Source organism: Henckelia pumila, chromosome 2, assembly GCF_033568475.1.
Source record: "Henckelia pumila isolate YLH828 chromosome 2, ASM3356847v2, whole genome shotgun sequence".
NCBI classification, from domain to species: Eukaryota; Viridiplantae; Streptophyta; class Magnoliopsida; order Lamiales; family Gesneriaceae; genus Henckelia; species Henckelia pumila.
In genome coordinates this window covers 129,384,191-129,400,602 of record NC_133121.1, presented here as the reverse complement: position 1 = coordinate 129,400,602, position 16,412 = coordinate 129,384,191, and the positions used below count along the sequence as shown (strand labels likewise).

The window sequence follows — 16,412 nt, the reverse complement described above, 5'->3', positions numbered from 1 at the left end:
AGACTTCAAAGCATCAACCACCAAGAGCGCATGAGATTTCACAATAACATCAGTAAGATTAAGCTCTTTAATTACGTAAACTGTTTCTATAAAACATCGAGTTGAAAACTCTCTTAAAAAAATATCTTAACTTTTATTTTTCAAATTTTGAACACACAATTTTATCTTTATATGTTTTCAGAGTAAGCATATTCGAAATTCAAAAACACGAGGAACTAACAATCACATATGGTTTTTATCAGTTTTGAATTTCACGTAAATAGTGATTTCAATTTCTAGATTTCAATGAATGTGTCAACACTATATATTTTCTTCTCTTTTTTTTTTTTTGATCCGAAGCAAATAATTTTATTAATCAACGAGAACGATCATCGTTCAAAATACACTATAATCACTATTTTCTTCTCATAAAAATGACTTTTATTACAAACTGTCTTGACAAACCTCAAATTGTCTCATGATGGTCGCCATTACAAAGGCCACAAAATCCAGACATCGTTTTAATAATCTCAAAAGAGACCCACAAATTATGGTAAATTACGTAGTGGTGCACTATTTTTCCCTAAATGCAGCAAATCACTCTCCCCTTTTAGCATAGCTAAGCTAACACAAGAAATTTCAAGTATTCCGCAGCAGCATCCAGGTTGTAGCTTTAGGATTCTATATTGTTTTGTACAGATATAACGTAGGAGATTAGAACAATTTTTTGTTTGGTGTAAACTTCGATCGAGTGTTCGTATTTAGGGCTTTGTGATGAATTCGAGAACAAGATATCCGCCGCCAGGGATGGGTGGCGGCCGAGGGGGCGGAATGCATTCAAATGCGGGGCTGCACCATGGTTTTCAGCCGAGAAACCCTGCTCAGCAGTACGTACAGCGTGGTCCAGCTCCGAATAATAATCAGAGCAATCAGTTGTTTCAAAACCCTCAGCCACAGCAATGGCTACCGAGAACTCACCTAACGCTAGCTGATGCAACTGTCGACGAGGTTGAGAAAACTGTGCAATCTGAAGCCGTAGATTCGAGGTTAATATAATATCTTCGTAGTCACTTGTTTGTTTGTTTTTTTTTTGTTTTTTTGAACTTATTTTTAACTTCAAACTATATTAATTTATTTTCTCACGATTTGATTCACGAATAAATTGGTTGTTGGTCTCAGATCCTCTTAAGGCCTTCTACACGCCCTTTTTGTTCTTTATAACGAATAATTAGTGTGAACTGTATCTTAAAGCTAAAGATCTTTGTCTTTCACCGGGTGATAATATTGAATTGACCATGCTATGAGATGGAATTTAGGCATTTGAAGTACGAGAAAAAGTGCTAATCTTTAGAATTGTAATGACTCTGGTAGCCGTTGTTCTAGTGTGTGAGAAGGTCTAATGAGATCAGATTGCAGTTATGAATTGATTGCCGCTTGTGAAACTGCATTCAAGTTTTTGTCTTTATTTCGTTTTTGTCGGCCTCATTGGGGCATGAGGCTCGTGGTTTTGTCTCAGATTGTTTTCTTTTGTCCCTGCATGGTGCCAACGTGTTTTTCGGGAAGACGTTTTCCTGAATAACTCCGCCCCCACACCCCACCCATACACACACATTTCTTTCAATGGCATATATCGTTCACTTATCCATCATCCTAGTAATCTATGGTTTATCATAATTAACACAAATATCTATTTTCTATTGCTTTCTTGACTAGTGGTCAAGATTGGAAAGCAAGCTTAAAGTTACCGCCTCAGGATACCCGTTTCAAAACCGAGGTAATATTTTTTGACGATGCTTGTTACTGTGGAGTGTCCATACAAAGTCAATTTCATTGTCTCATCTTGTGTGCTTTATTGATGAAATGGTTTGAATATTTTCCATGAAATTAAAAGTTCAAGATGGTTGGGTAGTTATCACGTTCTTAAGTTGACCACTATGTTATTTTATGCTAGGAAAGTTTAACTCATCACTGAATAAAATCAGTCAACAAGCACTTGAAACATTGTCTAGTTATTATGTTGGTGGATATTCATGGAGGCTTCTGCTTAATCACTAACTTCTCATTGTCCTTTTTTAAACTAGCCTTCTTGTGATGCTTTTACTCACTAAGTATTATGTGTTGATGTAAGCCAACCCTTTATAAAAGAACCTCAGGTTAAGCTAGCATAGGGAAATACTTTTGTTGTGTGTGTTGGCTGAATTGATTGTTAAGCTGCTCGGCGAAACCCTTAGGGCCTAGTTGTCATCAAGAGTTACTATATTAATGAAAATAACTGAAGGCGATCTCTTTCTTAACCAAGTATGTACCTGAGTAACTTTAGTCTGCAGTTTGGTAGCCCTGAACTTTTTGATGAGTAGTCTCTGATTATAGAATACATTTTGTCCGTGGACACCCTTCCAGGTTGTATTTTTGGCATTTTTGTTTGGGACTGTTGTGTTGTTAGAATGAAGTTCAGGAAGTTTATCGTTCTTAAGCATTCATTGGCAGTTTGTCTGTTTTTCTGTATGTATGCATATTGGTACGCATGAATTCCTGATTGCTATTTGTTTATCTTTTAGGATGTTACGGCTACAAAAGGAAATGAATTTGAAGACTACTTTTTGAAGCGTGAACTTCTTATGGGAATATATGAGAAGGGTTTTGAGAGGCCATCCCCAATCCAAGAGGAGAGCATACCGATTGCTCTCACTGGAAGTGATATCTTAGCTAGGGCAAAAAATGGAACTGGAAAAACTGCTGCCTTTTGCATTCCTGCCTTGGAAAAAATTGATCAAGATAAAAATGCTATTCAAGGTCCATTATATCTCTTTGATTTTCCTCATCTTTATCATCTTGGGTCTCTTTGGATGTACTTTGTAAGGGAACTAGGACCTTGTATTAGGCTTATAGCAGCCGGACCTTTGTATTGTGAGAGCTGAAACTGAGGTTAAGTCAAATATGCTGTAGTACACTTTAAATTTCCTATTGAGAAAGAGTCACCTGATTTTTCCCATTACACGATATATGGAAGGACTTTCTAAGATTGTAGGTAGTATGATACTTACATGATCTGATAATCACTTTAGCTTTAATTCATGACAATTAGATCAATCATAGGGGTTATTTGTCTTGCAAACTATTTTATTTTAGATCTATATACATTTGTGTTGATTCTTCCCCCATATCCATTTTGACTGGTCCATATCATACTATCGGCATTGTCTATGTGGACATACATTTGGGTGTCTGTTACGCAGATATTGCAGTATCCAGTCATTTTTTGTGGTGTTTTACATATGAGCATCTTTGCAGTTGTTATTCTAGTGCCGACCAGAGAATTGGCTCTTCAAACATCCCAAGTTTGCAAAGAACTTGGGAAGCATTTAAAAATTCAAGTCATGGTAACTACTGGTGGAACAAGCTTGAAAGATGACATAATGCGGCTTTATCAACCGGTTCATCTACTAGTTGGAACTCCTGGAAGAATCCTTGATCTTGCAAGAAAGGGTATTTGCATTTTGAAAAATTGTGCAATGCTAGCAATGGATGAGGTATGGACTGCCAACATGTTTTGGTTGCGGTTGGTTGAACAATTGATGTACTAGATGTGTTAGAAAGTGGGTTGGTTAGATCTTATCCTCTTTGTTCTGATATATTTCAGGCTGATAAGCTTTTGTCACCCGAGTTTCAACCTTCTATTGAGCAGTTGATTGCCTTTTTACCTGCAAATCGTCAGATTCTCATGTTTTCTGCTACATTTCCTGTTACGGTGAAAGATTTCAAGGACAGGTACCTGAAAAGGCCTTACATAATCAACCTTATGGATGAGCTTACCCTCAAGGGTATAACTCAGTATTATGCTTTTGTGGAAGAAAGACAGAAAGTTCACTGCCTCAACACTCTATTTTCGAAGGTTTACAAGATTAAGCATATGTTTAATCACTGTGCATTTGCTTTGCCAGTTGCCTTTTCCGGTCATTTAGTTTTTAAAAGTTTGGGTCAGGAGCACTTAATTTAAAATTAAAAACTTTATTAATCATGATTTTTAAGTCTTTTTATAGAGTACACATATTTTTATGTTAAGATTAAGATATGATAATTATTTTTAAATGTTTTTAGTGATCAAGTATAAGTGGAAGTTTTGAAACCACGTTTTCTGGATTTTATGTTTTGGCATTTTAAAGTGCTTTTATATATAATGCCAACAAATATTACTTTTAGGTTTTCCCTTCAGCTTCTTTTTCAAGAATTAGGAAAAAAAATCATTTTTCACTAATCGATCCAAGGACAAATTGATATCTGCTTTTTTCTCCTGAAAAAAATGAACCTGGTGCTTTTGTGTCCAAACTAGCAGACTTCTCCATCTAGACACACTCTTAACAGATTTGTTGTCTTTCCCTTGCAGCTTCAAATAAACCAATCTATTATTTTTTGCAATTCTGTGAATCGAGTGGAACTTCTTGCCAAGAAAATTACAGAGCTTGGCTATTCTTGCTTCTATATTCATGCCAAGATGCTTCAAGATCATCGGAACAGAGTATTTCATGACTTCCGCAATGGTGCCTGCAGAAATCTTGTTTGCACTGGTATGTTCTTTAGGACTTATTACCAGGACCATGTTTCGGTTTTTTATGTTTTTAGTTGCTTTTGTCTTTGGGTAGATAACCATACACATAGCTAAAGCATTATGGTGGTGGTTTTCTGAGCAGTAATTTTCATACCAATTTGCTGTAAACATCGCTCTTTCATGCTTGTCAGAACTTTGTTGAATGTTGTTTTTTTAATAAAGATCTGATGCATTAAATCTTTTGATCTTCTCATTTGGGAAAGGTGTGACACAATTGGATTGGGGTGAGGAATTGAAATCTATTTCACAGGGTGGCAAAGTTTGTGAATTTTAATTATTTTCATATTGTTTGATTTGAACTTTGCTTTTTTAATTGGTAGTAAACCCATCATGCCTTTGCTTCACCCTTTGACCATGGATTGTTTTCTAAGAACTATCCTTCCTCTGCACTGCAATATAGCTTTTCTAGAAATTTATTGATTCGATTGTTTAATTGTGTGGACTGCTATATCAAGTGTGTTCATACTTCTAATTCCATTCCAATGCTTTTTTGTCTCCCATCCATGATTACATTGTTTTCCCATTCTTGTGATCAAATTGCAGACTTATTTACAAGAGGGATAGACATTCAAGCCGTCAACGTCGTTATTAACTTTGATTTTCCCAAGAACTCAGAAACATATTTACACAGGGTACACACTTCTGTTATTTTGGCTGGTGTCTTTTTCATTCTCAAGGCACTATGTCCTCATAAATGTTCATGTTACATGTAGGTTGGTCGATCAGGCCGGTTTGGACACCTTGGGTTAGCCGTGAATCTGATTACCTACGAGGATCGCTTCAATTTGTAAGATTTCAGTCCTGCATATCAACAGAGTGTATCCATTTTAGATATCTTTTTGATCTCGACATGTTGTCTTCATCCTTCAGGTATAGGATTGAACAAGAACTAGGAACCGAGATTAAGCAGATCCCTCCACATATAGATCAAGCTATCTACTGTCAATGATCTGTGGTATGGGCTTGTTGCTTCATTTTCTGGAGTTGCTACACTGGTGAGTTGTGCTACCTACGCTATTGATTCGCGTAAATGTTTGGTTCACCGAAAGAACTGTGTATACGTTCCCTTCTTTGTTTTGAAGTCTTTGTTCTTTAGATGCCTCGGCATTGGAATAGTAATTCGGCAACATTTGGTTCATCCATATTTTAACCGCCGTCTTTTCTGTTACAGAATTATGGTCGCCGGACGAATAGTTTACTGTTGTTTATGGTCAAGGGTTGTATGAAATTATGCATTTGTATTTGCCTCGCGAGGCAGATGATGCCAGAATTTCAAATATGATGTGTATCTCATGACCCTTTCATTGTAAAGACTAAAAGATGCCCGAGTTGTGAACATTTCATGGCATCCGGTTATTGTGGAAGAACCGAGGCTTTTTCTTTGTTTATGTTGGATTGAGTTGAATCAATCTGCATGATCTGAAATTATGGAGAGTTATAAAAAATTTATTTTTATTTTCTAATTTGGCAGTATTTTTTACATTCTTTGGTATCTTTCGTAAAAGATTATACATCAAATTTTTTAATGATTTTCATTTGGGAACTTTCCTTCCCTCATTGAATCCATATGAGATTTTATCACTTCAATTTCTAAAATAGATTAGAGTATAAATATATATATATACACTCATATATTATACAACATTCATCATTTTATCCTCGAACAAAATAATGCCTCAACATATTGAAAATTGGGAATTTAGAGGAAGTAGACCCGGAAGCTTTTCATCATGATTTATATTTACTGGTTTGGAATTGCTTCTGAGAAAAATTTAAAAATTTTGTGAAAGAAAAATTAAAAATGTTTTCCAAAAGTAGTCTCAAATATTATGTTCTTGTAAAAATTAAATTTTGTGAAAGAAAAGATTAAAAAAAGTTTAAAAAATTTAGATTAAGAAAAGATTAATCTCAAATATTACGTTCTTGTAAAAATTAAATTTTGTGAAAGAAAAGATTAAAAAACAGTTTAAATAATCTCAAGTACTACGTTCTTGTAAAAATTGAAGACCGAAGAAGTTTCTCCACAAGCTATAACGCACGCACCAGTATATGACATCAAAATCCCTCGGGGTATACAAACAAGCCCAATTTCCCAAATCTAATAAGATGGAAATTCTTTCTTTAAATTAATGAAAGTCTAACAAATCATGCAAAGAATTTGATTATTAACATTTATGTCACCAACGGAAAAATGTATCAACAAATGTCACATAAACTATTTAAGTAGATGTACAAGAGGCATTGAAACGAAATATGAAAATCGGAAATGTACCTCTTTGCTCTTTGCTATTTGCCAAGTATAGAATCAATTGAGTGGAAGGATTTTTCTTCATCACTCCCATGAATAATCGCATCGTACTTTGACCAACACCGGCATTTTCCATGGCATTCATCCTATTGGTTAATTCATTACTATCTATCTAATAATGTATCGACTTCTTATCTAATATAATAATAATAATAATAATAATAATAATAATAATGTTTTCTTTCATGGGTAATTTCTAGGGATGTAAACGAATCTAATGGTTTGCGAGTTATTCGGAGCTCGACTCGGTAAAAAGCTCGATCGAGCTCGTTTGTTAAGTTTATCAAGCCGAACTTGATCTTGATTTCGAGCTCGATAATTTTCATGAGCCAAGCTTGAGCTTAAGAATGTTCGGCTCGTGAGCTCGCGAACATGTTTGTTAATAGGCTCAAGAACTCGAGCTCGGGCTTGGCTCATTTAGGAGGCTCGCGAGCTCGGGCTCGGGCTCGTCTCGTTTAAGAAGCTCCGAACATCCAGAAACAATCTACTATGTTATTTACTGCTTTATACAGTCACAAACCAGTAGAACCAATTGATGCATTCCAATCTCTTAGTTGACCTTTTTCCGCACAAGTATAATTGTTGGTCAACCTTCGAGATCCAGGAGAAATGAGAGTTTAGTGGCTAACACTATTGAACTCACTGGCAGCAAGGAGCTACTGCCCCTACAATCAGAATCAGAACAGTAGTAACTCACTACTTGTCAACCCAGCAGTAGTAGCAATTTTATCCATACACTAATGTATATGCATGTGATATGAAACATTTATAACTTTCTAACACCAACTGAAATTTACAAAAACATGAAAAATATCATTAAATTTTAATTTATCAAATTTATAATTTACTCATAATAATGCAATTATTTCAAAACAACCATCATATTAAATCATAAATTATAAATTTGTTTAATCACGATTATTTTAAATAATATCATTTTGTAAAAATGTTGTTGCGTATATGTATAATTGTATATTGGCGAAACAACTAGCTTATTAAAAACAAAAAGTAAATTTTGTTTAATCACAAAAAAAACTATTTTAATTTTTAAAAAAATTCAATCGTATTTTTATTTATATTATTAAATTTTATGGGTAAAATAGTTAATTTTTTTTGAATCTTCAATATTATTTTTATCTATAATTTTAAATTCAATAATATATTTATTTGTATTTATGAAATATCTAATATTTTTGAAAAGAAACTTTAGACGGGAAAATGATAGTTTTTTTTAGTATAAATTTATATATATATATATATATATATATGTAGATTTAATAGATATAGTAAAAATAAATAAATTATGTATCTTTGAGTTATTTCTAATATTTTTTTATAACATTATCCAAAAGACATCCCATAATTTATAAGTTTTTAGTAAGATAGATGCACAAAAATCGAAGAGGCAAGTATGAGATATAATAATGCATATTTTTTAAATTTTTATTGATAATACTATTTATAGTAATTTGTTTTAGGCGGGAAACTGTAATTTTTTTCTTTTTTTAGTATATTTTTATGTTTATAATATATATATATATATATATATATATATATATATATAGTTTTTTTATGGTGCCCAACACTATATGCCCACTTCATGCCCACCATGTACAAGTTAACTCATCTATTGTACCGGTCAACTCATCTATTGTACATGGTGGGCATGAAGTGAGTATATAGTGTTGGGCACCATAAAAGAACTCTATATATATATAATGTTTTGCTATCCTGCCCACCCATCGTGCCCACCTAATGTGCCCACCATGAGGTGACACTCAACTATTGGACGCACAATTCATCACATCCAATAGTTGAGTGCCACCTCATGGTGGGCACATTAGGTGGGCACAGTGAGTGGGCATGATAGCAAAATTGTATATATATATATATATGTGTGTGTGTGTGTGTGTGTTAGTGGATGACACCAAAATCGATGAGTTATAATGATGATGCTATTATACATCTATTTTTTGAAATATTTAAATTATATGTTTTTATTTTTTAATTAATTTTTTATTTACATAAATGCATAATCTATTTGAAATAAATATTTTGAGCGGAAAAACTTGAAGTTTTCTTTTTTGGAAGGCTTGATTTGTTATATATATATATATATATATATATATATATATATATATATATATATATATATATAGCTGACATAAGATATAACAAGCCAATAATTTTCGATGTCACATCAATATTTTATAACTCCATATTAGCACTCCGAAAAAATAAGATTGAAATCTAGAAAAAAAAAATTAAATATAATGTACCAAAAGTAATATCTAAAACTTAGTCGATCAAAACCCAATATACTGAAAGTTAGTGGACTAAAAATATTCCATGATCACATCAGATGGTACAGACAGCCATGAAAGTAGAGCAACAGCTCAGGCGGAGAGGAGTTGCTCGAGATACATCCGGTGGAGGGTTGTCGACTTCTTGGCGTCCAAACGTTGCAAAACGAGAGTATAGCAAGCCGGTGTCCAAACCAAAATCTGACACCAAACTGGAGGCGCCAAAGCAAGGTAAATCTGAAACTTCTTCTAGTCGTACTAGAGATATCAAGTGTTTTAGATGTCAAGGTATTGGCCACATTGCTAGCCAATACCCAAATAAAAAGTTAATGATTATTAATGCTTGTGGTGATATTGAGTCTGAAAGTGAGGAGGTTGAGAATTATGATGATATTCCTTAGTTGGAGGATCCTGATGATGAGGGATATGGTTTGGTGATTGGTGAGATGTTGTTGACTAGGAGAGTTTTAAATACACAACCTAAGGAGGATGAAGATAGTCAACGAGAAAATCTCTTTCATACTCGTTGTTTTGTGAATGGGAAGGTGTGCAGTATCATTATTGATGGTGGGAGTTGTACGAATGTAGCTAGTTGTGAGTTAGTGGAGAAATTGGGGTTGCCTACTTTAAAGTATCCTCAGCCATATCAGTTGCAGTGGTTTAATGACTGTGCGGAGGTGAAGGTTACCAAACAAGTAGCAGTTTCATTTTATATTGGTAATTTTGTTGATGAGGTAGCATGTGATGTGGTACCTATGCATGCTTGTCATATCTTGTTAGGTAGACCGTGACAGTTTGATAGGAGGGTAGTGCATGATGGGTTTGGAAATAAGTATTCTTTTACTATGAAAAAAGAGTCAATTGTACTATTACACATGTCTCCAAAGCAAGTGTTTGAGGATCAAATGAAAAGAAAAAAAAATAGAAGAGGCCAAAAAAAAGAGTGATAAAAAAAGTGAGATGACCTTAGAAAAGAAAAGTAAGAAAAAAAGTTGAAAAGAAAAGTTAAAGAAAAGAGGCTGAAAAAAAGATGTATATGGTCCAAAAAAGTGAGTTGAGAGATGTTTTGCATTCTCATGTTCCACTTGTGTTGATCTTTTATAAGAAGTTTCTCCTAAACACAAGTGATATAGCCGAAGATCTTAAGAGCGTTGTTAATTACATCTCTTTTGCAAGAGTTCGAGGATTTGTTTTCGGAGGAGCTACCTCAGGAGTTACCACATTTGAGAGGGATTGAGAATCAGATCGACTTTGTGCCAGGGAGTGTGTTGCCGAACCGTCCAGCTTATAGGAGCAATCCAGACGAGACAAAGGAACTGCAAAAACAGGTAAGTGAGCTTTTAGATAAAGGATTTGTGTGAGAGTCGATGTCACCAAGTGCAGTGCCTGTATTGTTAGTCCCTAAGAAATATGGATCTTGGCGTATGTGTGTGGATTGTAGAGCTATAAATAACATTACCATCAAATATAGACATCCTATTCCTAGACTAGATGATATGTTAGATGAATTTCATGGCTCTAGCATTTTTAACAAGATTGATTTTAAGAGTGGTTATCATCAGATTAGGATGAAAGAAGGAGATGAGTGGAAAACTGCGTTAAAAAAAGTATGGTTTGTATTAATGGATGGTTATGCATTTTGGTTTGACTAATGCACTAGTACTTTTATGCGTTTAATGAATCATGTTTTGCGTGCATATATTGGAAAATTTGTGGTTGTCTACGTTGATGATATATCGGTATATAGCACGAACTTGGATGATCATGTGGAACATTTGAGAGTTGATCTTTCAATATTATCAAGCAAAAATTAATTAATGCTTCTTTATTAGTTTTGCATGACTTTTCTAATACGTTTGAAATTGAATGTGATTCTTGAGGTGTAGGGATCAGAGGAGTGTTGATGCAAGGAGGGAAGCCAGTGGCATATTTCAGTGAAAAGTTGAATGGAGCAGTGTTGAATTATCCAACATATGATAAGGAGTTTTATGCTCTAGCTAGTGCGAGTGCTCGAGACGTGGCAGCATTACTTGAGGCCAAAGGAGTTCATGATTCATATGGATCATGAATCTTTGAAGCATCTCAAAGGACAACAAAAGTTGAATAAGAGACATACAAAGTGGGTGGCATCTGTGGAAACTTTTCCTTACGTCATTAAGTATAAGCAAGGCAAGGAAAATGTGGTAGCGGATGCATTGTCCCGAAGGTACGTTCTCTTAACTACTTTAGATGCTAAGTTTTTGGATTTTGAGCATGTGAAAGAATTGTATGCTAGTGATAGTGAATTTGGTGTAATGTATAAGTCATGTATGCATAGTCCTCAAGGAAGATTTTATTTGCATGATGGCTACTTGTTTAAGGAAAATGGATTGTGCATTCCTAGAAATTCAATTAGGGATTTACTTGTTAGAGAATCGCATGGTGATGGTTTAATGGCTCATCTTTTTATTGAGAAATTGATGTATTTGCAGAGATAAAAACGTTGGAAGAATTAGAAGGAAGTGGTCATGCATGTGGGTCTAGAATTTCTTTATTTATTTGGGATATTCTTGGATTTACAGTGTTAATAATTTATTGATTGATTTTGTGCGTGAGTTTTACGTACATGAAGTTTCTGAATCTTGCTTTCTTTAATTATCTAAACTTGATATAGAGATTTATTCAAATATCTTATAAAACTAGTAAACAACACGTACGTTGCACATGAAAACGGTTCAGTGATTGAGTAGATATATGTAATTTATAATATAATTTAAATTAAATATGTGAAAAAGGAGCAAAAATTAAACTTATTCGAAATGTACAATAATTAAATAAAATTCAAAATGTATTCACCATTTCTGTTCTTCAAAAGAGACATAAGCAATTAATAATGTGTACCATGTGTTACTACTCTTGTTGGAAGCAAAATTATTTTCCAATTTCATTTTCTCTTGTTTCTCCGCTAACAATACTATCAATAATGCCCTGATCAAAACTCAAATGTCATTTCTGTCTGATTTCTATGTACGATAATAATCCAACTTAGTTTTTTCAAGTTTTATATACAAATCTATTGGAGGTGATTACGGTACGGTTTGAGCGATATTTTCATAAAATTCAAACCAAATTGCTATGCACGGTTCGGTTTCACAGATAGTTATAATTGTGGTTTTTCTTGTAAATGTAGATATGCAGTTTGGGATACTTTCGGGAGGTTTTGCGATTTTTTAATAATGAAGAATGATCATCAATAGACAAAAATACATTATGAATACAATAACACCAAAAAACATAAGTTAATATAAAAATATTTAATGAACTTAGAATATTTTTTGTTCAGTGCGACAAGAAAACATAAAGATTTTTTTCAAATAAAAAATGCAATCGAAAATTCCAAATCATTAAAAAATAAATGACATAATACAATAGTCAAGTTTTTAATCATGGAATCTCATAATTGAAATTGAATGTTCCGTCAAAAATTACTTTCGAGTTTCAAGGTATAATACTTGCAAAAAAAGGAAAGAAATTCTCAGAGAAATATATAAAAGTTTTCTCATATTTTTTCAACATGCAAGATTTTAAAAAAAAATAGTATAAGAAAGGAAAAACAAAATTGTTTTAAAAAATAAAATTGTAGAGAAACAAAAAATTTATGAAATCGTATTTAGAATATTAATCGATACATTGAATTACCTCTTTTCCAATAGACTTGAAGTCTTGACAAAATTTCTAGGAGAATACAGACTGAAGGTTGAGAATTAATAAAAAATTTGAGACAAGAGAATAAAATTAACTAATGGATTTAAGAGACTGCCGGTGAGGAAATACATTGAAATTAGGTTTTATGATTTAATGTAGTAGTTAATTTAGGTTAAATATTTATTTATAACCTATAGAAAGATTTTACAAAGTAAAGATGATTTTTTTGTTTCCAAATTCCCTAAATTTGCATGATTTAATTTGAGGATAACATATCTGATGAAATAAAGTCAATTTTTAATTCCTATGAAATATTATACAGTCTCTTTTTTTGTATATAAATTTAGAATTTCTATCATAATTATGGTATTATAATTAGATACAAACATGGTAATTTTTAATTTGAATCACTCTATTGAATTTAAAATAAATTATATAAACGACGTGCTTGTCTCGAGCAAAGAAATTAACTAAATCTACTTAAATAAATTAGAAAACCTACCCGCAATCAGCGGAAATCGAACCTGAGACATCTTGATCTCATGGCCTCAGTCTTAGCCACTAGGCTAAAACCTCATCGGCTGCATCATATATTGTTGTTATAGTCTCTATGCATATAAAATTGTCGATGTCATATAATCTGTCAGTACATTATCCAATATGACATCATCTTATATATCATTATCCCTATGCACTAAGACCTGAGTTAAAAAGCATAATAATAATAATAAGGAAAAATTGCTTTTTTGGTCCGTATGTTTGTTACTTTGCGATTTCAGTCCTTTATATTTTCAGATTTCAGTTTTAGTTCGCTAACTTTATTTTTTTGGCAATTTTAGTCTTTTTTTCTGACGTGGCGCTGATGTGGCACCAATTCAATGATGATGTGGAGCTGACGTGTACATTGCCACGTAAACATTTTTGAATAAAAAGGACCGAAATTGCCAAAAATCAGAACATGCAGGACTAAAACTGAAATGTGAAAACATAGAGGACCAAAATCGCAAAGTGACAAACATATAGGACTAAATTTGTAATTTTCCCTAATAATAATAATAATAATAATAATAATAATAATAAAAAGCAATGTATCATCGTAAATCTAAATGTTTATCTTATCATAATCCTAAATGCACAAGATAAGAAAAAAAAATATGGTAAAACTGATTTTTTTTGTTCGCTAACTCCAAAACTAAAACAAATGAAATGAAACAAGGAACAATTTTATTTATTATTAATTTTTTGTCTCAAAAACATTCGTCAGAATAAATAAAAAAATGATAGATAAGAATAATTATAAAAATAATAACAAAGAGTTTTGAACTATATTACGTACAAGAACAAGTATTCACCTAAATTATAACATCTAATATAAAATATTTTTGCCAGCTCGCATGTGAATTGAGTGGCAAAGGGAGTTTGAGATCCATTGGAGTTGCCACGAAGGCCAAAAATGAGGAGCCGAACTACCAAATTTAAGAAGGCACTTCAAAAGTTGATGCTAAACTATCGAGAGGGTGTTGGAAACATTGAAGATCAATTTGGGAGTTGTCTATGCGTCCTTGAAGTATTAGAAGTTGAAAAAAGTGAAGAAAACACAATTGGGGCAGAAGACATCTCGCTCGATCGCAACATTCGTTCGCTCGAGCGAGCGCCTTAAGATTTCTCGGGCAGAGTGTTTCTCGCTTGAGCGATCATACACGTCTGCTCGAGCGAGCGCAGAAGAAAGTGCGAGGCAGCATTTTCCTCGCTCGAGCGAGAATCCCGTCGGCTCGAACGAGCGAGATTTTTTGGAATTTTACACACACTTCAGTGTGTTGTGTGTGTGTGCGGGATTTTGATATTTTGATGTTTTTTTCCTATTTTTTAGAGTTCTAATTATACTAGGAAACTTTCTAGATGATATCTTGATGTCTTTAGGTATAATTTGCGTTATCTTTTATTTTTGATTGTAAACTATAAATACTTTTGTTATTTTCATTAATAAAAAATTCAGATTCAGTTTATACACAAATTATTGAAATTCTCTCAAGAATTTTATTCAAAGCGTTTCTTTGGCTTTTTAAATCAAACTTTCTCAGTTTAATTACTTGGAAGCGTTTGTCGATTGATTTCTCACTGAATATTGTTAGATACAAGTTATCTGAAGGTTTTCTTTGGTTTCAATTGTTGTGATTTCTGTTGTTAATCATACCGTTGATTAAAGGTGGAAATCCAAAATCCTATCAATTTTACTTGTTTAAAAGATTGGGCAAAACTTTGGATCTTTTGTTTATTGATTAGAGGATGCGATTCAAATTTGTAATCGTTTTTGCTAATCTTACATATCTAGATTCATATCATTTGGTATCAAAGTCAAGGTTTTGAATCAAGTAAGTATCCTATCTACATCTAGATCCGTTCTTCGTATTCTTCGTTTGTCGTCTATCTCATATCAAATTTCTGTGTCGTTTCTTTCAAACTTGTTATCCAACTCTCGTGTCTTGTGCTACAAGTTATAAATTCAAAAAAAAACGGTAAAAAAAAGTGGGACCGAAAATCTGAGAAAAAAAAGTGAAAAAGTAGCTTGTGGCCAATTTCGTTGCCTTTGTTCATCCTTGGGTGCGAGTCAAAGTTAATTTTTCCATAAAATTCCTTGCTCGATTTGTCAATATTTGTTAGTCAAATTTTCAAGCGTCTAAAAGTTTTTAAACTTGAAGGTTTGATCATTTACTCTACGAAGCAAAGCCATACCACAAATTTGAGTGAAAAAAAGGAATGATTGAGTGATTCGTTTGGAGTGAACTGTGAGAATTTGTGTGAGGAAATTTATTACTAACGATTTTCTTGCAGGTACCATGAATCCTAATAAAGATGTTAGTGAAATTGTGAACCAAGGAATTTCCAAGGTTCAAATGGAGGCGTTGATGGGACAGTTGACTAGGGTAATGAGATCGGAGATAGAACCTCTTCATGAGCGGATAAGTAAATTAGAGGAGAGTAGTGGTAGTGGAAAAAAAATAAAAATAGGAAGGGGAATGATTTTGAAGATGATGAGGAGAGTTTTGATGAGAATTGGGATGGGGAGAGAAGAGTACATGGGGGTACACATAGGCGAGAAGCGGTACGTGGAAAATATACGGAGGGTATTAAGGAGGATGGGAATATTAGTAGCATTAAGATGAAAATTCCAGCGTTTCATGGGAAATCTGATCCGGAGGCGTATCTGGAATGGGAGCAGCGTGTGGAGTTTGTGTTTGATTGCCATCACTATTCTGATCTTAAGAAAGTGAGGTTGACAGTGGTTGAGTTTGTAGATTATGCATTAATCTGGTGGGATCAATTAGTGACCACTAGAAGGAGGTGTGGAGAACCGCCTATCGAGACGTGGGAAGAAATGAAGCATTTCATGAAGAAGCGTTTTGTTCCTAACCATTATTATCGTGAAATGTACAGGCATCTACAGACTTTGGGGTAGGGTCCAAGGAGCGTGGAGGATTACTAGAAGGAGTTGGAGACCACGATGATCCGGACCAACATCGAGGAGGATAAT

General features: G+C 33.5%; 1 protein-coding gene across 1 annotated transcript; it reads left to right on the top strand.

Annotated features, from left to right (window-relative positions):
* Positions 1 to 488: 488 nt before the first annotated feature.
* On the top strand, positions 489 to 6,048 carry LOC140880529 (DEAD-box ATP-dependent RNA helicase 6-like). The gene is made up of 10 exons (XM_073285057.1): positions 489 to 1,025; positions 1,693 to 1,753; positions 2,538 to 2,772; positions 3,271 to 3,509; positions 3,620 to 3,871; positions 4,364 to 4,544; positions 5,129 to 5,217; positions 5,299 to 5,372; positions 5,456 to 5,580; positions 5,757 to 6,048. Exons 1-9 carry the CDS (start codon positions 754 to 756, stop codon positions 5,532 to 5,534), a joined length of 1,482 nt encoding a protein of 493 aa, XP_073141158.1. The 5' UTR covers positions 489 to 753; the 3' UTR covers positions 5,535 to 5,580; positions 5,757 to 6,048.
* Positions 6,049 to 16,412: the final 10,364 nt, after the last annotated feature.

What these genes read in the sequence shown, in the direction of transcription:
- LOC140880529 (XM_073285057.1), top strand. Translation starts at nt 754, where the DNA reads ATGAATTCGAGAACAAGATATCCGCCGCCAGGGATGGGTGGCGGCCGA. An exon ending in ATACCCGTTTCAAAACCGAG is followed by an intron (nt 1,754 to 2,537) that starts GTAATATTTTTT and finishes TTTATCTTTTAG; the next exon opens with GATGTTACGGCTACAAAAGG. An exon ending in AGATAAAAATGCTATTCAAG is followed by an intron (nt 2,773 to 3,270) that starts GTCCATTATATC and finishes GCATCTTTGCAG; the next exon opens with TTGTTATTCTAGTGCCGACC.